This window comes from Musca autumnalis, unplaced genomic scaffold (genome assembly GCF_047663935.1).
Source record: "Musca autumnalis isolate F117 unplaced genomic scaffold, ASM4766393v1 scaffold_3, whole genome shotgun sequence".
Lineage (NCBI taxonomy): Eukaryota > Metazoa > Arthropoda > Insecta > Diptera > Muscidae > Musca > Musca autumnalis.
This window is the reverse complement of record NW_027411866.1, coordinates 33685847-33709252: the sequence shown is the minus strand read 5'-3', so window position 1 is coordinate 33709252 and position 23406 is coordinate 33685847. Positions and strand designations below refer to the sequence as shown.

At 33.0% G+C, this 23406-nt stretch overlaps 3 protein-coding genes across 6 annotated transcripts in view; 1 reads left to right on the top strand and 2 right to left on the bottom strand.

Moving 5' to 3' along the window:
• The window catches only part of Flo2 (flotillin-2), a 580663-nt gene that overhangs the window by 403533 nt on the left and 153724 nt on the right, over positions 1-23406 (top strand). The gene's annotated exons all lie outside the window — the stretch shown is intronic.
• Positions 2839-7959, bottom strand: LOC141399805 (ecdysone oxidase-like). The gene is made up of 3 exons (XM_073979111.1): positions 7869-7959; positions 7438-7754; positions 2839-4468 (listed from the first exon to the last, which is right to left on the bottom strand). Exons 1-3 carry the CDS (start codon positions 7882-7884, stop codon positions 2906-2908), a joined length of 1896 nt encoding a protein of 631 aa, XP_073835212.1. The 5' UTR covers positions 7885-7959; the 3' UTR covers positions 2839-2905.
• LOC141399807 (glucose dehydrogenase [FAD, quinone]) overlaps positions 10538-23406 on the bottom strand; it is a 29224-nt gene continuing 16355 nt past the window's right edge. The window contains exons 1-3 of one of the 3 annotated variants that reach the window (XM_073979116.1): positions 20514-20614; positions 12278-12737; positions 10538-12213 (exon numbers count right to left, since the gene is read on the bottom strand). In XM_073979116.1, the coding sequence (XP_073835217.1) occupies positions 10715-12213; positions 12278-12656 (1878 nt within the window). In that variant the 5' untranslated portion in view covers positions 12657-12737; positions 20514-20614 and the 3' untranslated portion in view covers positions 10538-10714. Of the gene's footprint in view, positions 12214-12277; positions 12738-19800; positions 19846-20513; positions 20615-23406 lie in introns of those variants that run through there. The other 2 variants (XM_073979117.1, XM_073979115.1) reach the window with 2 other exon arrangements.

Genomic DNA, 23406 nt, shown 5'->3' with positions numbered 1-23406 from the left:
AACTCTTGTCGATAACAAGAAATTCTATAGAAACTTTTGTCGATAACAAGAATTTCTATAGAAACTTTTGTCGATAACAAGAATTTCTATAGAAACTCTTGTCGATAACAAGAATTTCTATAGAAACTCTTGTCGATAACAAGAATTTCTATAGAAACTCTTGTTGATAACAAGAATTTCTATAGAAACTCATGTCGATAACAAGAATTTCTATAGAAACTCATGTCGATAACAAGAATTTCTATAGAAACTCTTGTCGATAACAAGAATTTCTATAGAAACTCTTGTCGATAACAAGAATTTCTATATAAACTCTTGTCGATAACAAGAATTTCTATAGAAACTCTTGTCGATAACAAGAATTTCTATAGAAACTCTTGTCGATAACAAGAATTTCTATAGAAACTCTTGTCGATAACAAGAATTTCTATAGAAACTCTTGTCGATAACAAGAATTTCTATAGAAACTCTTGTCGATAACAAGAATTTCTATAGAAACTCTTGTCGATAACAAGAATTTCTATAGAAACTCTTGTCGATAACAAGAATTTCTATAGAAATTTCTATAGAAACTCTTGTCGAAACAAGAATATCCATAGAAACTCTTGTCGATAACAAGAAATTCTATAGAAACTCTTGTCGATAACAAGAAATTCTGTAGAAAATCTTGTCAAATGCAAGCATTTCTATAGAAACTCTTGTCGTTAAAAAGAATTTCTATAGAAACTCTTGTCGATAACAAGAATTTCTATAGAAACTCTTGTCGATAACAAGAATTTCTATAGAAACTCTTGTCGATAACAAGAATTTCTATAGAAACTCTTGTCGATAACAAGAATTTCTATAGAAACTCTTGTCGATAACAAGAATTTCTATAGAAACTCTTGTCAATAACAAGAATTTCTATAGAAGCTCCTGTTGATAACAAGAATTTCTATAGAAACTCATGTCGATAACAAAAATTTCTATAGAAATTTCTATAGAAACTCTTGTCGAAACAAGAATATCCATAGAAACTCTTGTCGATAACAAGAAATTCTATAGAAACTTTTGTCGATAACAAGAATTTCTATAGAAACTTTTGTCGATAACAAGAATTTCTATAGAAACTCTTGTCGATAACAAGAATTTCTATAGAAACTCTTGTCGATAACAAGAATTTCTATAGAAACTCTTGTCGATAACAAGAATTTCTATAGAAACTCTTGTCGATAACAAGAATTTCTATAGAAACTCTTGTCGATAACAAGAATTTCTATAGAAACTCTTGTCGATAACAAGAATTTCTATAGAAACTCTTGTCGATAACAAGAATTTCTATAGAAACTCTTGTCGATAACAAGAATTTCTATAGAAACTCTTGTCGATAACAAGAATTTCTATAGAACTCTTGTCGATAACAAGAATTTCTATAGATACTCTTTTCGATAACAAGAATTTCTATAGAAACTCTTGTCGATAACAAGAATTTCTATAGAAACTCTTGTCGATAACAGGGATTTCTATAGAAACTTTCGTCGATAACACGAATTTCTATAGAAACTCTTGTCGATAACAGGGATTTCTATAGAAACTTTCGTCGATAACACGAATTTCTATAGAAACTCTTGTCGATAACAACAATTTTTATATAAATTCCTGTCGATAACAAGAATTTCTACACCAACTCTTGTCAATAACAAGAATTCCTATAGAAACTCCTATAGATTACAAGAAACTCTCGTCGATAACAAGATATTCTCGAGAATTTTTTTCGAATACACGATTTTCTATAGAAATCTTTGTCAATAATATAGAAATAATATAGAAATTTCTATAGAAACTCTTGTCGATAACAAGAATTTCTATAGAAACTCTTGTCGATAACAAGAATTTCTATAGAAACTCTTGTCGATAACAAGAATTTCTATAGAAACTCTTGTCGATAACAAGAATTTCTATAGAAACTCTTGTCGATAGCATGAATTTCTATAGAAACTCTTGTCGAAAACAAGAATTTCTATAGAAACTCTTGTCGATAACAAGAATTTCTATAGAAACTCTTATCGATAAGAAGAATTTCTATAAAAACTTTTATCGATAACAAGAATATCTATAGAAACTCTTGTCGGTAACAAGAATTTCTATAGAAACTCTTGCCGGTAACAAGAATTTCTATAGAAACTCTTGTCGGTAACAAGAATTTCTATAGAAACTCTCGTCGATAACAAGATATTCTCCAGATTTTTTTCGATAACACGATTTTCTATAAAAATTTTTTTCAATAATAAGATTTTCCATAAAAAAATTCTCGCCAATAACAAGATTTTCTTTGAAAATTTTGTCGATAACATGATTTTTTATTAAAACTTTCTTCGATAACAAAATCTTCTACAGAAGGTCTTGTAAATAACAAGAATTTATATAAATAAACTATAATCTCTATAGAAACTCTTGCCGATAACAATAATCTCTATATAAACGCTTGCCGATAACAAGAATTTCTATAGAAAATCTTTTTAAAACAAGAATATAAAAATTATTGCCGATAACACGAATTTCTACAGAGACTATGGTCGATAACAAAAATTTCTATAGAAACTGTTGTCGACAATCAGAATTTCTTTAGAAACTCTTGTCGATATCAGGAATTTCTATAGAAACGCGTCTCGATAACAAGAATTTCTATACAAACTCTCATCGATAACCGTAATTTTTATAGAAACTTGTTGATAGCAAGAATTTCTATGGAAACTGTGGAGATTTTCTTTGAAACTTTTGTCGATAAAATGAACATTTTCCACCGACGTTGTTGTCGATAACAAAATTTTCTGTGATATTAAATAAGAAAACACATTCTTGCTCTTTACAACTTTTCTAATTCTTTATTTTAAACTATTTTTTACAGGTAATACTATCATTTATATCACTTTGGGGTAAGATCCGCTTCCCTATATGGCGACAACTCGTCTAATATCATTTCGGCGCCCTTTTCGGCAATCATAATGGCTGGGCCATTCGTATTGGCACTTGTAATATTCGGCATAATACTAGCATCGATAACTCGCAACCCTTTAATGCCATGCACTCTCAAACGGGAATCTACCACAGCCTCTGGATCCCATGAAGGACCCATTTTACATGTACCCGCCGCATGCCAAGCGCTGATGCAGAAATATTTAATGTAACAAAACCAGTAAGCATCGGAATCAAACCCTAAGATATCACATTCCGGTAATGGTATGCGTACAAATTCCAAACCATAATGATGAAAGACCTCAGTATTTTCTAGAGACCTGACAAAACGCACATAACGCAGCAAAGTTTCGCGATCCTCTTCAGCACTGGCATAATTGTTGTGGATCTCCGGACCCTTACCAAATTCGGGATATTTTAATTTAATGTGTCCCCTTGATTTGGGCTTCACCAACAGGCCCTGTATCTGCAAGGTAGTTTGATTTTCGGCAATTTCTAACAGCTTTTCTTCCAAATCCTCACTGAATTGTAAAAACCTAAACATATTGGAATCCCTTGTGGGTGTGTCAATACCCGCCACAATCATTACATCACTTTTGTTTTGCTGATTTTCCGCAGCCAGGGAGTTAATGAAACCCACTAAATTTCTATTCGCAGCCAAGGAACCATTTTGATAAGCCAGGTATTGGAAGGTATTCATTAGGCTATCGCTTCGCCCAAACTCGGGTATGTTTTTAGTGAATTTATATGTCATCGTCAGTAACCCATGATCTTGAAGATTTTTTCCCACAGATAAATTCCGCACACATGGAATTTTCAACTTCCTCAGGTCTTCACAAGGACCAATACCAGAATGCATTAATATTTGTGGACTATTTAAGGTCCCAGCACTTAAGATGATCTCCTTGCGTGCTTGAATTTTCAAAACTTTATTATTGGGCATTACAACTTCCACTCCGGCAGCCTTTTGCCAACCATTAAAGACAATCTTGCGGACCACAGCATTTTTCACCACATGTAAATTGTTGCGATATCTGGCCACTTTGCCCAAATAGGTTTTACCGGTACACATACGTTTGCCACGATCCACTGTTCCCAAAATGTCCTGCATAAAACCTTGACTTTTTGTTTCGTATTGATTTTCCACCTCCTCGGTAGCATTTTCCAAGAGATTTCTTAACGTATAGTATTCTTCCATTCGTAGGAAGTTATTTAAAACCAAGGAACCTTTGGGATTCGTGGCCGTACTCTCATCGTGTGTAGCCTTTACAAAATGTTGATAAACATTTTCCCAAGACCAGCCTTTGTTCCCTTGACTTTCCCATTCATCATAATCCTCAGGACGACCAGATAGAAAAACATTTCCATTGATACCTCCAGTGCCGCTGATCATTTTACCCCTTGGCCAAAAGCAGCGACCACCTCTCATGGCCTTACAGCTCGTCGGATTAGGTTCTGCATAGTCGTTCCAGGTATATTCGGTATTTTGCAGCAAATTAGAGAGGGTATAGACCTAGAAGAGAAGAATTATGTGTCAGATAAAAATATCAACCAATCGATAACAAAATTTTCTATACATATTCCTATCCTTAACCCGATTTTCTAAGGAAATTCTTAACGATAACACGATTTTCTATAGAAACTCATGTCGATAACAAGAACTTCTATAGAAACACTTGCCGATAACAAAAATAGCATAGCATAACTATAACTTCCACAGAAAAAGTTTCCGATAACTAGAATTTCTCAAAAAACCATTGCCGCTAATAAAATTTTCTAAAAAAGTACCTATCGATAATAAGACTTTAAACAAAAATCTTGGTCGATAACACGATCGTCTAAAGAATTTTTTATCGATAAAAAATTTTCTTTAGAAATTCTTGTCAATAACAATATTTTCTTTGGAAATTCTTGTCCATAACAAGATTATCTTCAGAATTTCTTTAAGCCTTTATATAGAAATTCCTGTCGACAACAAGGTTTTCTATAGAAATTCTTTTCGATAAGAAGATTTTCTGTAGTAGTTTTTGTCAATAGCAACCTTTTGTGGGTAACAAGAATTTTTATAGAAACTCTTGTCGATAACAAGGTTTTCTATAGAAATTCTTGTCGATAACAAGATTTTCTATATAAATTCTTGTCGATAACAAGATTTTCTATATAAACTCTTGTCGATAACAAGAATTTCTATAGAAACTCTTGTCGATAACAAGAATTTCTATAGGAACTCTTGTCGATAACAAGAATTTCTATAGGAACTCTTGTCGATAACAAGAATTTCTATAGAAACTCTTGTCGATAACAAGAATTTCTATAGAAACTCTTGTCGATAACAAGAATTTCTATAGAAACTCTTGTCGATAACAAGAATTTCTATAGAAACTCTTGTCGATAACAAGAATTTTTATAGAAACTCTTGTCGATAACAAGAATTTTTATAGAAACTCTTGTCGATAACAAGAATTTCTATAGAAACTCTTGTCGATAACAAGAATTTTTATAGAAACTCTTGTCGATAACAAGAATTTTTATAGAAACTCTTGTCGATAACAAGAATTTCTATAGAAACTCTTGTCGATAACAAGAATTTCTATAGAAACTCTTGTCGATAACAAGAATTTCTATAGAAACTCTTGTCGATAACAAGAATTTCTATAGAAACTCTTGTCGATAACAAGAATTTTTATAGAAACTCTTGTCGATAACAAGAATTTCTATAGAAACTCTTGTCGATAACAAGAATTTCTATAGAAACTCTTGTCGATAACAAGAATTTCTATAGAAACTCTTGTCGATAACAAGAATTTTTATAGAAACTCTTGTCGATAACAAGAATTTTTATAGAAACTCTTGTCGATAACAAGAATTTCTATAGAAACTCTTGTCGATAACAAGAATTTCTATAGAAACTCTTGTCGATAACAAGAATTTTTATAGAAACTCTTGTCGATAACAAGAATTTCTATAGAAACTCTTGTCGATAACAAGAATTTCTATAGAAACTTTTGTCGATAACAAGAATTTCTATAGAAACTCTTGTCGATAACAAGAATTTCTATAGAAACTCTTGTCGATAACAAGAATTTCTATAGAAACTCTTGTCGATAACAAGAATTTCTATAGAAACTCTTGTCGATAACAAGAATTTCTATAGAAACTCTTGTCGATAACAAGAATTTCTATAGAAACTCTTGTCGATAACAAGAATTTCTATAGAAACTCTTGTCGATAACAAGAATTTCTATAGAAACTCTTGTCGATAACAAGAATTTCTATAGAAACTCTTGTCGATAACAAGAATTTCTATAGAAACTCTTGTCGATAACAAGAATTTCTATAGAAACTCTTGTCGATAACAAGAATTTCTATAGAAACTCTTGTCGATAACAAGAATTTCTATAGAAACTCTTGTCGATAACAAGAATTTCTATAGAAACTCTTGTCGATAACAAGAATTTCTATAGAAACTCTTGTCGATAACAAGAATTTTTATAGAAACTCTTGTCGATAACAAGGATTTCTAAAGAAACCCTTGTCGATAACAAGAATTTCTATAGAAACTTTTGTCGATAATAAGAATTTCTATAGAAACTCTTGTCGATGACAAGAATTTCTATAGAAACTCTTGTCGATAACAAGAATTTCTATAGAAACTCTTGTCGATAACAAGAATTTCTATAGAAACTCTTGTCGATAACAAGAATTTCTATAGAAACTCTTGTCGATAACAAGAATTTCTATAGAAACTCTTGTCGATAACAAGAATTTCTATAGAAACTCTTGTCGATAACAAGAATTTCTATAGAAACTCTTGTCGATAACAAGAATTTCTATAGAAACTCTTGTCGATAACAAGAATTTTTATAGAAACTCTTGTCGATAACAAGAATTTCTATAGAAACTCTTGTCGATAACAAGAATTTCTATAGAAACTCTTGTCGATAACAAGAATTTCTATAGAAACTCTTGTCGATAACAAGAATTTCTATAGAAACTCTTGTCGATAACAAGAATTTCTATAGAAACTCTTGTCGATAACAAGAATTTCTATATAAACTCTTGTCGATAACAAGAATTTCTATAGAAACTCTTGTCGATAACAAGAAATTCTTTAGAAACTCATGTCGATAACAAGAATTTCTATAGAAACAAGAATTTCTTGTCAGTAACAAGATTTTCTATGGAAACTTTTGTCGACTAAAGATTTTTATAGAAATTATTTTGTTTTCTGTAGAAATCTTCGTTACTCTTTTCCATAGATATTCTTGTAAAAATAAGTTTTTTGTTCAGAAAACATATTATCGATATGTCATGGTCGCTATCATAAACAGCATCGTTTAGTCAAATGTAGTCTCAATGTCATATATCGGTATGCAAAGGCAGCAGCACAACAAAACCAGTTCCAAATATTTTCTCTATGACCTTTACATCTAATAATTGTTTTTCGATAACACTTCTTTATTATCCACACTTCTTACTCACCTCTGAAAGACTAGGGGGATCGCCACCTGCCTCTAACACCAAGACACTGACATGGGGATTTTCACTTAAACGACTGGCAACAACTGAACCAGCATTACCAGCACCAACCACAATGTAATCGTGAGCAATTGGCCAACGTTGTGTCAACAATTCTTCGCCATAATCCGATGGCCACATTTGGGGATCGGTTAACGCATCTCTGGCAGCTGTTATATTTTGAAATAATTGAGCTACCAGATTGTCAAATGTATTCGCTGGCGAAACAGGATTATTTGCATAATTCCCGCCAATACTCCATAGAAAGAAGAAAATAAAACCTAAAATTAAAACTCAATTATTCAGAAAGAAGAAAATAAAACCTACAATTGATTGTCTATTATTTTTAGAACACCACTCTCTCTCTCACTCTAAACCAAGTTCATTGACCTTACCGATTTTATTAGACATACTTCGTAGATTATAAAAATAAATTTAATGTTTTGTATTGTGTTCGCTGTGAAATCACTGAAGCTACTGATCGTCGGAGGGCTGTTAAAAATTCTATAATATACGATTTTTTGTTTACAATAAAACAAAAACACATTGTTTTATTAATTACAATAACAACAGACCTGCATTTACACTTGACTTTAATAAGTGTGGGGTTTTATTTGAATTGCACTCGAAATTTAATATTTAAAGAACGTTTCACGTTGTCACCTGTCTTTCTCTCTCTCTTTCTCGGCTGATAACGCTATGCATTATCAATGATTTTCTTTGCCTTGTCCTATTGTGGGTTTTGTCGTTGTTGCTTACACGGAAGTGGCTATGTATCATAGGCTGTTATGTTGAATAAAGCTTTTGTAAAATTAACAGTAACTGTATATTTGAGTTAACAGAAAGCTGTAATAACAGAAGTAAAAACAAAAGCTTCCAAATTGTAACGACTGAATAACAGACGTGGCTAAAAGAAACGACACAATGAACAACAGAAATTGACTCGACGGAAAGACAAGATTCCAACATTTTTGTTATCAAAAAGTTTCCTATTATAGAAGAAAATTTTTTATCGAAAATCTGTTTATCGACAAGAGTTCCCATAGAATATTTTGTTATCGACGAAAGTTTCTATAGAAATTCTTGTTATCGACAGGAGTTCCTATAGAAATTCTTGTTATCGACAAGAGTTTCTATGGAAATTCTTGTTATCGACAAGAGTTTCTATAGAAATTCTTGTTATCGACAAGAGTTTCTAAGAAATTCTTGTTATCGACTAGAGTTTCTATGGAAATTCTTGTTATCGACAAGAGTTTCTATAGAAATTCTTGTTATCGACAAGAGTTTCTATAGAAATTCTTGTTATCGACAAGAGTTTCTATAGAAATTCTTGTTATCGACAAGAGTTTCTATAGAAATTCTTGTTACCGAAAAAGTATCAATAGAAATTTTTGGTATCGCTAGTGTTTCTATAGAAATTCTTGTTATCGGCAATGGTTTCTAGAGAAATTCTTGTTATCGACACAGCATTTCTACAAAAAACGTTTTGTTATCGACAGCAATTCTATAGAAAATTGTTGTTATCAACAACATTTCTATAGAAATTTACTGTTATCGACATATTTTTTATAGAAAATTGTTGTTATCGACAACATTTCTATAGAAAATTATTGTTATCGGCACCTTTTTTTACAAAAAATTTTTGCTAACGACAACATTTGTATAGAAAATTCTTGTAATAGACAACTTTCCTATAGAAAATTGTTGTTTTCGAAAACTTTTATATGGAAAAATTTTATATCGTCAACTTTTCTATAGAAAATTATTGTTAACGGTAAATTTTTCGTAGAAAATGATTCCGATCCACAACGTTTTTCTAGAAAATTGTTGTTATCGAAAACTTTTATATGGAAACATTTTTTATCGTCAACTTTTCTATAGAAAATTATAGTTAACGAAAATTTGTTCGTAGAAAATGATTCTTATCGACAACTTTTCTCTAAAAAATGTTTGTAATCGACAACTTTTCTATAGAAAATTGTTAATATTGACAAATTTTCTATAGAAATTGTTTGTTGTCGACAACTTTTCTATAGAAAATTTTTGTTGTCGGCAACTTGTCTATAGAAAATTCTTGCTTTCGCCAACTTTTCTATAGAAAATTGTTGTTATCGACATCTTTTCTATAGAAAATTGTTGTTATCGACAACTTTTCTAAAGAAAATTGTTGTAGATAACTTTTTTCTGAAGAATTTTTTTTGTCGACAACTTTTCTGTAGAAAATTGTTGTTATCGACAATTTTTCTATAAAAAAAAAAATTGTTATCGACTACTTTTCCATCGAAACATATTTTTATCGCAATTATTTTTCTATATAAAATGGTAGCTATCGAACACTTTACTATAATAAATGGTTGTTTTCAATTACTGTTATCGACAACTTTTCCGCAAAAAAAAACTGTATCGGCAAGTTTTCAATAGAAAGTAGTTTTTATCGACAGCTTTCTGTAGAAAATTGTTGTTATCGACAAGTTTTCTATAAAAAAATTGTTATCGACTACTTTTCCATCGAAAAATGTTTTTATCGTAATTTTTCTATATGAATGGTTGTTATCGACAACTCTTCTATAAAATAAATTGTTTATCTCTCTTTCAAGGAGGAGCTGCTTGTCATTAACTTTCAATGTGTAAATTATATTTTTAATGCCTCCAAATTATTTTATTTTGCATTTTCAAATCCATCTGATAGTAAAAGAACACATGTAATAATGACCCTTGCCCCCATTATTATAAGTCTTCTTTTGTTATAGTTTGGATTTACCGAACAGATTTATAGCGGTCCGGTTAACTTAAAGTTAAAAGTGATCATTAACTTTCATGGAGGACCTTCTTGGCATTATGTTTTAACGCTAAAATTATATTTTTAATTCCTCCAAATTGGTTTATTTTGCGTTTTAAAATCCACCCAATAGTAAAAGAACACATATAATAATGGCCCTTAGTCATTTTACAAAAAAATAACATTGTTATATATTTTTCTTTGTATAATTTATATTTACTTTCTTATTTAAAAACTACAGGACTTAGAATAAATTAATGTTAATATCATAAAATTTAAATTTGATTGACGATAATTGTTTTTTTTTTTCTTTTCTTAAAATAAATATTTCTTATTTCTTTCTATATAATTTCTAAACTATGACAGGCACACTAAATACATTTTTGATTTGGTTTCACATAACTTAGAAATAAAAATAAATAATATTTTTTTCACTGGTCTCCTACTTCCTCCACCGGACTCTTACACCACAGTGTTTTTAATCCAAAATTCCTTAATCATATCGGAACCCTTTTCAGCAATCATTATGACCGGTGCATTGGTGTTGGCACTAACCAAATTAGGCATTATGGAGGCATCTATGACTCGCAGGCCTCGAATACCATAAACCCTCAGTTGGGGATCTACTACAGCTTCAGGATCCCAATATGGACCCATTTTACAGGTGCCCACCGGATGATAAATTGTCACGGTGTAGTGTCTTATCATGCACTCCCAATAGGGATCGGTAAACATTTGTAAATGTTGACATCCCGGCCATTTGATGGCTGAGAGCCGTGAACCAAACCTTTGCATTGCCTGAGTCCTGGATAGGGCCACGGCAATCTTTACACCTTCTATTAATGTTTTGGTATCGAAGTCGTCTGTTAAATAGTTGGGTATAATGTATGGATAATCGAAGGGATTACCGGATCTCAACTTAATGGAACCTTTGCTGCGTGGTCTCAGCAACATGGGAATTATGCTCCAGACATCGTGGTTATTGATTTTTTCAAACACGGCACGATAGAAGGCATCTGTCAAACCATGGGCCTTGCGTAATTGATTCCCACCATCAGAGTTTGTGGAACCGGAGACAAAATGGAATTCAATATCCGGCCAATCCAGAGAAGCGTTGGCATATTTGGTATTGACAAAGGCCAGGCCTTCAACACCACCCAAAATGGTCAGTGGTCCTTGGCCAAAGACGGCATACTGTAACACTGTGGACATGGAGTGGAAACGATTTTCCACAATGGACACCGGCTTGTTGACCATAAATGTCAGACCTCCCAGGCCTATGTGATCCTGCATATTTTCCCCCACATTTAGCTCTTTGATAACCGGTATGCGATGTTTTGTCAATTCCTTGCGGGGTCCAATACCAGATAACATCAACAACTGGGGAGAGTTAACAGAACCTCCTGACAAAATCACTTCCTTCTTGGCTCGGACATGATAAAGCTTTTGATCCTTGACAAATTCCACGCCAAATGCCAATTTTGTGACGGGATCAATCATGATTCTTGTGACATGGGAATTCATGGATATGTGTAAATTTGGACGAAGACGTGCTGGTCTCAGGAAGGCCTTTGCAGTACTGCAACGACTACCACGCCTTGTGGTACCCTGGGCAATCATAAAGCCTGCCTGTTTTTCGCCATTCAAATCACGATTTTCATAACCCATTTCCACACCGGCCTCCACAAAACTGGCCGCCAAGGGGGTGTGATAAGGAGCCTCGCCCACCGTCAAATAACCTCCCGTTGAGTGGTAGGGTGTACTGGCCAAATAGGGATTGGTGTTGTCTTCAGATTTCTTGAAATAATACAAGGCATCACGATAACCCCAGCCAGGGTTACCCAAGGCCTCCCAGGCATCGTAATCATGTTTGCTGCCACGCAAGTACAACATGTAGTTCAGGACACTGGAGCCACCCAAGACCTTGCCTCTGGGCCAGTTGCAGCGACCACCATTCATGGCTGGAAGCAAGAAAAGCCAATTTTAGGAAATTTCAAAGTAAACTATTATTCCACTACAACTTACCCAAACAAGTGGTACCCGACGGCTCTGTTTTGTATTTCCAATCCATTTTACTTAGCTGCAAATATCCTGCCATTAGCGGTACATCCGATATCTCTGTTTCATCTCCACCAGCCTCCAGTAGTAAGACATTCCAATTTTCCACCTCCGTTAGACGATTAGCCACTACTGCTCCCGCCGATCCTGCTCCTATTACTATAAAATCATAATGGTCTCTTATTTCATCTCCTGCAGTGTCAATGGGTTTGGATTCGGGATCCATTATTTCTTCATATTGAAAATAGGCTATTGCCGCTAGGAGGGTAGGTATAAACCAGCTATTACTGGTGGCTGCCGTTAGGGCGCCTCCAACCACAGCCGCCGTATTGGCTATTGCACTCATTTTTGTGAGAGAACCGTTCTAATGCTATTTATATGCTCTTGAAGAGATTAATGTTATTGAGAGCACATGTCCCACGAAGAACTGAAATGGAGAGAAAGAGAGAGAGAGAAAGTTAATAAATTTCAAACTTCCAAAGAGAAACTTAGAAAACTAAACTTTCCTGTATACAATAGTTCTCGTTAAGAAAATGTATATATAAACAATAGTTATCGAGCACTTTTCTATACAGACATGTTGTTATCGAGCTCTTTTCTATACAGACATGTTGTTATCGATCACTTTTCTATACAGACAAGATGTTATCGTCAACTTTTATATGCAGAAAAGTTGTTATCGACAACTCTTCTATGCAGAAAATTTGCTATCGGCAACTTTTCTACACAGAAAAGTTGTTAGCGACAATTTTTCTCTGCAGAAAATTTGTTATCGGCAACTTTTCTATGCAAAAAAATGTTATCGGCAACTTTTCTATGCAGACAAGTTGTTATCGACAACTTTTCTATGCCGACAAGTTGTTATCGACAATTTGTCTATACATAAAAGTTGTTATCGACAACTTTTCTATACAGAAAAACTGTTATCGACAACTTTTCTATACACAAAAGTTGTTATCGACATATTTTCTATGTAAAAAGTTGTTATCGACAACTTTTCTTTGGTAAAAAAGTTGTTATCGATAACTTTTCTATACAGAAAAGTTGTTATCGAAAAATGTTCCCTGCAAAAAAGTTGTTATCGACAAATTTTCTCTTCAGAAAATTTGCTATCGACAGATTTTCTATGTAGTAAAGTTGTTATCGACAACTTTCCATGCAGTAAAGTTGTTATGGACAAATTTTCTACACCGAAAAGTTGTTATCGACAAGTTTTCTATACAGAAAAGTTGTTATCGGCATCTTTTCTATAAAGAAATGTTGTTATCGAAAAATTTTCTGTACAGAAAAGTTGTTATCGACAAATTTTCTATACAGAAAAGTTGTTATCGAAAAAAATTTTTTATACATAAAAGTTGTTATCGACATATTTTCTATACTGAAAAATTGTTATCGACAATTTTTTTATACAGAAAAGTTGTTATGGACAAATTTGTTATCGACAAATTGTCTCTACAGAAAAGTATTTATCGGCTAATTTGCTATACAGAAAAGTTGTTATCGACAATTTTTTATACAGAATAGTTGTTATGGACAAATTTCTATACAGACAAATTTCTATACAGAAAAGTTGTTTGTTATCGACAAATTTTGTATAAAGAAAAGTTTTTGTCGACAAATTTTCTATACAGAAAAAATGTTATCAACAATTTGTTTATACAGAAAAGTTGTTATGAACAAATTTTTGTACAAAAAAGTTGTTATCGACAAATTTTCTATACAGAAAAGTTGTTATCGACAAATTTTCTATACGGAAAAGTTCTTATCGACAAATTTTGTACAGAATACTTCTTATGGACAAATTTCTATACAGAAAAGTTGTTATCGACAATTTTTCTATACAGGAAAGTTTTTATCGACAAATTTTCTATACTGAAAAATTTGTTATCGACAATTTTTTATACAGAAAAGTTGTTATGGACAAATTTCCATACAGAAAATTTGTTATCGACAAATTGTCTCTACAGAAATATATTTATCGGCAAATTTGCTATACAGAAAAGTTGTTATCGACAATTTTTTATACAGAATAGTTGTTATGGACAAATTTCTATACAGAAAAGTTGTTTGTTTTCGACAAATTTTGTATAAAGAAAAGTTTTTGTCGACAAATTTTCTATACAGAAAAAATGTTATCGACAATTTGTTTATACAGAAAAGTTGTTATGAACAAATTTTTATACAACAAGTTAAAAAGTATCAGTCGGCTTTGCCGACAGAGATATACCCTCAGCCTGTGCAAATTAAAACACTTTTTTCACAAAAAACTTATGTATTTAGGGGGTTTCAAAATTTTGATCGTATGAACCGACAAAAATGTTGATTAGGATTAAGTTCAAAAATATTGCGAAAAAGGTACTTAAAGGAATGGACCGTCATAGACCATTGGGTTGCCATATGGGGTTTTTACATCCTTCGGGCTGTTTCCTCAAGAAGTATGGACTTGCCCCTGAAACAACTTTTACCATCGTAATTGTGGCAGTGAATGTAAGTTGCTTCAACAAAAATCAAAGTGATTCAATAGCAGGTCTTAAAGTGAACTTATCCAAAATTTTGTGTGGGAGGTACCGGATCGAGTGGACAAATATAGTCCACATTCGAACCTTATCTATATCTGGTAGATATTATGAGAATGTGTAAAGTATGGACCAAATCGGTCACTCCCATCAAGAGTTATCGTGCGCACAATTTTTCCGAATATTTTTGAAGGTGTGGACCGATATGGCTTATCTACGAACTTAAACTAAGTTTGGAAACAATATTACGAAGGCCAAATTTTGGCCGGAATCGGAATTTCCGTTCGAGAATTATCATAGGGTTTGTTTCTCAACTTTCAGTCTATTTTTTCAGGAAGTATGGACTTGCCCCTGAGGAAACTTGTACCTTCGTATAGGGGACAGTGAATACAAGATGTTACAACAAAAACCAAGACGATTCGAGAGCAGGTCCTATACTGAACTTTTCCAAAATTTTGTGTGGGAGGTACTCGAAGGAGTTTTCCGATTGAGTCCATATTGGAACCTCATCTAAGTCTGGTAGAAATTTCATAATGTGCAAAGTATGGACCAAATCGATTACTTTCTTCAAGAGTTATTGTTCGCACAAATTTTCCGAACATTTTCGAACTTTTGTGGGGGAGGTACCGGAAGGAGTGGACCGATATAATCCATCTTTGAACTTGAACTAAGTTTGGACAAAATATTACGAAAGCCAAATTTTGGACCGAATCGGCAGATCCGTTCGAAAGTTATCTTGCGCTCCAACCACTACACACGGTGTCATAGGGTTTTTTGTAACTTTCAGACTATTTTCTCAGGAAGTATGGACTTGCCCTTAATGAAACTTACAGCGTCGTATAAAGGACAGCGAATACAACTTGCGTAAACAAAAATCAAAGAGATTCGAGACCAGGTCCTAAACCGAACTTTTCCGAAATTTTGTGTGGGAGGTACCCGAAGGAGTGGACCGATTGAGTCCATATTGGAACCTCATCTAAGTTTGGTAGAAATTACACGATGTGCAAAGTATGGACCAAATCTGTTATTCCCTACAAGAGTTATCGTGCGCACAAGTTTTGCGACAATTTTTGAACATTTGTGGGGGAGGTACCTGAAGGAGTGGACCTATATGGCCCATCTTCGAACTTAAATCGAATCTGGACAAAATATTTCGATACCCAAAATTTGAACCGAATCGATTGATCCGTTCGAGAGTTATCGTGCGCACCAGCCAGCCAGACAGACGGACAGACAGACAGACAGACGGACGGACATTGCTAGATCTACTCAAAATTGTCTGAAACGGATATCGTACAAACATACTTGGGGTCTAAAACCATTATTTCGATGAGGCACATTTTTGGTCGTATCAAAGTGTAAATACCCTCTTTAGCCTAAAGGCTGAGGGTATAAAAAGTTGTTATCGACAAATTTTCCATACAGAAAAGTTGTTATCGACAAATTTTCTATATTGAGTAATGATGTTATCGACAAATTTTCTGTACAGAAAAGATGCTATCAACAAATTTTCTATACAGAAAAGTTATTATCGATAAATTTTCTGTACAGAAAAGTTGTTATCGACAAATTTTCTATGGAGAAAAGTTGTTATCGACAAATGTTCTATGCAAAAAAGTTGTTATCGACAAATTTTCTATACAAAAAAGTTGTTATCGAAAATTTGTCGATACAAAAAAGTTGTGATCGACAGCTTTTCGATGCAGAACATTGTTATCGAAAACTTTTCTCTGTAGAAAAGCTATTATCGACATCTGTACTATGAAGAAATGTTGTTATCGACAACATTTCTATGCATTATCGAAACCTTTCGAGACAGAAACGTTGTTATCTGCAAAAATTATCTTTTCTGGCTTATATGAATAATCAATAATTGTTTACATTAAACATTTTGGGATTTTTTTTTTTAATTTCATAATATTGACATGAACATTAAATCCCATCATAAAGATATACATAATTGCACATGATATTCCCATAAAAAGTCAATAAAATTGCCTCCCTCCTCTTTACCCAGTTAATTAATTATTCTCAACACGTCCTTAACGCAAAGTCTCAGTAGTTTTGTTTTTTAAACGTGTTGTGTTGTGATTGTGTAGCAATATTTCCGGACATTTTATAGTGCCAAAAGTCAAAATTTTCATTTTCAATCACCTACATTTTCGCCCGCCATAAACCTCCAAACCAGCAAGTGACCAATAAACCTCGCAAGAAATGGTGTCATAGATTTGGTGCATTTACTTTTTTCAATCATGAAATTTAATTTCGACGTGTCGGTTGTAGCGTAGTTACTACAAGTATTCATCTACGTGCATTGACCAAATTTTCTAATTATTATTCCATGGACATCAATATGTGTCACTCATCACAGGTTCGTAACTATAGTTCGGTTGTAGAGAAGTTTTTTGTATTTAATCACGTTTCTATTACAAAAAAAAATACAAAACCAAATAGTTTGGGAATTCACTTTAAGACAAAAAAGGGATCAAGGAAATACAGATAGGGATCACAAAGTTGGTCTGAAACTGAAACTTTAAATTGTTATTTTATATTTCATCTTCCATTATTTGTAATCAATCAGTGGCCATACTCTTCCGCAAAGTTTGCGACAACAGTTTTTAACCAATAGAAAGTTAATAATTAATTAGAAAGTCTATAATCCATCCAGAAAAGCTCTGAAAATTAAAATTCTTAGACCGAGAATGTTTTATATTTTTAATGATAGTTTACAAAATGTATTTTCAACCCCCAAGTACAATTAAAATGCTTAAAACCCCTACATGAACCTATGCTCGGAACTTTTAAAAATATATTGGCTTCTGTATTACATATCTGAGTTTCCATTCACGAGCAAATACTCGATTGAATCGAAATCCGTAATTAGGCCCCTGTTCGATATCTTTGCATGTAAAAAGTTCTTGCAAGTCTTTGAAAGTTCTTTTTTTTGAACAAGCTTGTTATCGAACAGCATCTTGTAAAAGTTTGTAAAAATTTTTGGGTTATCGAACAGGCCTATTCAGTATAGCATTTTCTTTAGAAGAGGAAAATGATTACAATTTCAAAATACTCTTTTAATAGATGCTTTAAACATTTCTATCACTGAAATCGTTTGGCTAGAGTCCTTATGTTCACGAATGAACTAGTTCAATGGAACTATTCACGGAAAGGGGTAGTTCAGTTTGTAAGCTGAACGAACGATTGACAAAATAGGATTATGATATAAACGACCATGGAAGCAACATATAAAGGCCGTCATATGGTACACTAATACTTATTGATTTTAAAAATATTCTGATACGGCGAGGGAGCGAACTATGACCTCGATAATGAATTATTGTTTACTATTCAATGAACTAAGAATAATCGAAAGAGCTGAGGTACTGAACACTCAAGTAAATGAACCAAACCTCAGAACTAATTGTGGCGTCGTACTTTCCGGCTTTTAAATATCAATTTTGGAAAAGTAGGAATAGTGATATGTTCACCTAGAAAGACCACATCAAATTCAGAAAGGAGTATGATTTTTTAAAAAAAACGCTCTCTCCCTTGAAGGATTTATGATCAATTTAAGGCAAAAAATCGTGCAACTAAAGACCTGCTTCTGAACAATTAAAACAAATAAAACTATGGTCTAGATATTGTACTGGCCAGTGAACTGTCACATTCAACGGAGCTGAACTACATTGAGCGCGGAATTTACTAATACATTTCGAAGAAGTTTTACTACACTACAAATTATAATTTTAATGCAAAAAACCGTAACTGTCACAGAAGACATAGTTCTGAACTATTGAAACAAAGCGAAACTACAGTCTAGATAATGAACTAGTAAGTGACATATGGCATACAAAAAGAGCTGAACTACATTGATGAGCGCAAATGACCTCGAAAAAAATATTTCTGATCTTAAATTATAATTTTTATGAAATAAAAACGATGGACCTTTATTAGTATCAACATACATCGTGATTTTTTACTGAACTGAAACAATAGAAGTTGTAAAATAGAATTTTAGATAATAGTTTGGGTTACCGGCTCCATCTGTTCCCGGTTGCCTTAAGGCCTCGACACATAAGATGGCATTCTTGCTTAAGTCATATCTGGCAAATGACTAAAGACCAAGTTCGACCTAATTCAAATTCTGATATCTTTTTATCAGGTCAAACTAGGTCTTTAGTCTTTTATCAGATATGACTTCAGCAAGAATGACACACTTCTTATGTGTCGAGGCCTTTACATTTACTCAGTTCTACACGATAGTTTAACACACTTTAAGGGCCCATATAAATAACCTAAAACTAGAATTGAATATCTGAATGAAAAGTAAGATTCTGATTTAACGACTGAGAGAGCACATAAATATTTCTAGACAATGAACGCAAACAAACAAAACTATTCCCGTACCAATCACATAAAGTCACAAACTTTTCAGTTTCTCTGAATCGTTTCGCTCTCTAAACAAAACCACAAACTTCTCAATGAAAAAATACGAAAACCGTACGATTACTGAAATGTACTTGGGCTATGCTTTGCCGACTTGTTTCATTCACCACCCAAACAAAACGAATTTTTGGCAAACATTTGCTGTGCGAAATGATCAATGCCACACTCAGGCACACACATTTGATTGCTTAACAACCCAATAAGCTAACATCATCATTACCCAGCAAATTCGGTCCGAAAGTCAGAAGAAACATCCGAATGCGGATGCGAGTTCGGTCCGAACTCTGACCGAAAGTCATATGGCGTGGTTGATTTGTTCTCTGACCGAAATTCGAATGAAAGTCAGAAGTTGTTTCCGACGCGTCTGACCGACTTCAGTCCGAAATCTGTTCGGTTAGTCTGACGAACTTTTTTCCCTCGCTCTCTCTCTCTCTCTGTCTCTCTCTCTCTCTGTGAAGGGATTTTTTCTATTTACTCTGGTGCTGCTTTGGCAATATTCATTATAAATAAGCAGAAAGAAAAGAATTGTACATGTATTGCGCTCGCACATTGTGGACAAATTGTAAATTGCAAATTGTAATTGTTGATGTGCCGGCGTTAATAAAGTACGAACGAAAAAATAAGTGCTCGGGTTTTAATTTCTGCATCGGAGAACAAATTTGGTTTATTCTTGTTATGCTTGTTGATGCATGATAGTGTTTAAAGATCTTTCATAGTGAACCGTTGCATACATATTTGTTTATTTTTATGAAGTTAATGAAAGTAATGATTTTCTTCGTCAAACTTCAACACTTCCGAATTCGGTCCGAATTTCTGATTTATTTACCAGCATTCGAACAGAATTGGTTTTTACTATTTAAAAATGCTAAAACAACACAGTTAAATCATGAAAAATTAAAATCATTGCATTTAAATGTATACTATAAACATATTAAAGCTTTTAATAGCCCTGTTCCTTTACGTGCAAGAATCTTCAAGTTTTACAACTTTTTACTCGAAAAGCGTTCCTTTACTTCAGACACCATACAATTCATATGGAAGTAGATTACAACTTTTGCTACTTTTGCCAGTTTTACCATTTTCAAAAGTAAAGGAACAGACCAAATATCATCTTAGGCTGTTAAATGTTCGTGCGCAACTTCGTAGAAAAAAACCTATAGTGGAGAACGACAAATTCATCCACAGGATCTGTGAAATATGTAAAACAATTGTTATGAATATATAAAAGTATTAAGAAACTTAACTTTGTCAATATATATAAAACATATGACTTTCCACGGAAGCGTTGAAGTTTGACGAAGAAGAAAATAAACAAATATAAATGCAACGGTTCACTATGAATGATCTTTAAACACTATCATGCATCAACACGCATAACAAAAATAAACCAAATTTGTTCTCCGATACATAAATTAAAACCCGAGCACTCATTTTTCCGTTCGTGCTTTATTATCGTCGGCACCAGTGTTGCCGTTTTGGGCATTTCGGCCCAAATTTGGGCCGAATAAAAAATAATTTTTAATTTTGGGCCGATGGGCGGCCCAATTCCATTTTGGGCCGTTTTCATGCTAATAATTTTAAACAATATTTTATAAAATATCAAATATTAGTCTTTGGGCTATTATTATATGCTTACTTTTACTATTGGATGGATTTGAAAACGTAAAATAAAGCAATTTGGTGGCATTACAAATATAATTTTCACATTAAAACTTAACTAGGGAGACCTAGTAGTTTAATGGTCACTTTTAACTTTTAGTTACTCGGGTTTTGAAATATATTTTTCATGATACTTAGGTATTTGGTAAAGATTCATGCATTGTATCATAAATAAAAAAGTTCATAATAATTTGGTGGCAACGGAATCATGCCAACCTAGAGTTTTTTTTTTCTATTTGTGGCATATATTTTACCTATAATTAACAACTGTTGTTGGCGTTTTTTATTGTTGGACTGCAGAATTTTACATCTTTGTGTTTATTTCAGTTTGAGTCCATATTTTGTTGTATTCAAGTATTTGAATAACAAAAAAATGTTTTACAGTGGATATGAAATTGATTAGTTGCGGGCGGAGGGCAGGGAATACTATAGTTTCAGTTGTCACCAAACAACTTCATCAGTTACTTCCGCCCGCAACTAATCAATTTCATATCCACTGTAAAACATTTTGTTGTTATTCAAATACTTGAATACAACAAAATATGGACTCAAGCTGAAATAAACACAAAGATGTATAATTAACAACCTTAAGAATGAATTTCAAGCAGATAGTTCAGGTTTATCCTATTTATATCCGAGTGTCAACTCAAATTGTCTTTTTTTATAAAAAATAACAAATAAAAAATTAAAAAAGAGCATCAATACATTGACTACAAAAATAAATCGTACCAGCTCGAAACTTCATAAATATTTGTAGGCACAAAAGCAGACAATTACATTTATGCACTCTTACATAACTTAAAATTAAAAGTTTGAAATAAAATGTGCTGTTTTGGAGTTTTATATTAATTTACTAGATCAAAATAGTAAGAGAATTGACTATAAAAGTGACCCAAATACCCCCCTTTATTACAACTATTCTTTTGTATAGTTTGGATTTGCGTACAGATTTATAGCGTTTCGGCTAACTTAAAGTTGAAAGTAATGATTAAAATTTAAGGAGGACCTTCTTTGTATTAACGTTTAGTGTGAAAATTACACTTTCAATGCATCCAAATTGTTTTTTTTGCGTTTTCAAATCCATCCAATATTAAAAGAAAGGAGGCAATTACCCTTAAACTACTTAATACAATAACTCCATATAAGCTAACCTCAAACGTTTTGCTTATTATGAACCAGGTATTACATTTTCCCAGACTTGTAGAATGTGACCCCGAATTAATACTAACAGATTGGAATTTGCTAAGACTCGCTGAAACTGTACTTTCTTTCATCTCAAAGAGCACATCTTATAATACCTTTGAAATTTTTGTTGTTGAAAAATAGTGCATATTCTTGAGGTAAATGGCTATCTGCCAAACCATCTTTTTGTAAAAGCGTTTTGCGGTGCTAACGCATTAACGAAAAAATCGATTTTAACGAAAAAATTTACTGTTTTTGTCAAAAAATTAGGCAAAATAATTTTTTTAATCTGTCTCGCTTTAAGGCAAGCGATTTATGTATTTAATAAGCACACATGAATAATATAATAAGGTCTTATGAAGATCAAAAACGCCGTTTCGAGAAACACACACTTAAAGTTTACATGCTACATTCAAATCACAATAAATTATTGCCTTCCAATCATTATATCTCAGACAATTATTTGCGACATACTACCTTTACGTAAAAATAGACAATATTTTTTTCGATTTTTCTTAAAGTAATAAAAGGTATCTATGAGAAATATATATTTTTGTTTTAATTTTTAATGTTGGGCCGTTTTAGGTTGTTTTGGGCTGTTTTTAGGAAAATTTTGGGCCGAAAAAAATTTTTCGAACGGCAACACTGGTCGGCACATCAACAATTACAATTTGTCCACAATGTGCGAGCGCAAAACATGTACAATTATTTTCTCTCTGCTTATTTATAATGAATATTGCCAAAGCAGCAGCAGAGTAAATAGACAAAATCCCTTCAGAGAGAGAGGGAAAAAGTTCGTCAGACTAACCAGACAGAGTTCGAACCGAAGTCGGTCAGACGCGTCGGACGTCCGACGTTCTGTTTGCTGGGAAGTGAGTGGAGAGAGAAGCTCTCTTTGCTTGCTCGCGAGATACGGAATGTTGTTTTTTCAACCACCAAATGGATCATCCATGTATTTTGCACTTTTTCGTTTTCTATCTGTTGTTGTGGAATTGAGAATTTTTCGCTATTCGTTTTGTTCGCACTCAAGAATGTTTAACAAAACGAAACAAAACAGCGTGTTCGGTCAACGTGGTTTATGTTTCGTTTTATATTGTTCCTATGGAAAATACGAAACGAAATTATTGAAAATGTTTCATAAAGTATTTCTACGTACGCTGTCTCTAGATTGACCTTGAAGAACTATTTAGAAATTTCAGAAGAAAAAAAACGACAGGCTCAAAGCATATTTTTTAAGTATTTATAAATAAATTTAAGAATTTTTAGATTCACTTTGGCAGTTTTGTTGAGATGTGT

Excerpts from the sequence above, each read along its gene's own strand:
- LOC141399805 (XM_073979111.1), bottom strand. Across the intron at positions 4,469-7,437 it reads ATCCCCCTAGTCTTTCAGAG|GTCTATACCCTCTCTAATTT; the intron begins GTGAGTAAGAAG and ends CTTCTCTTCTAG.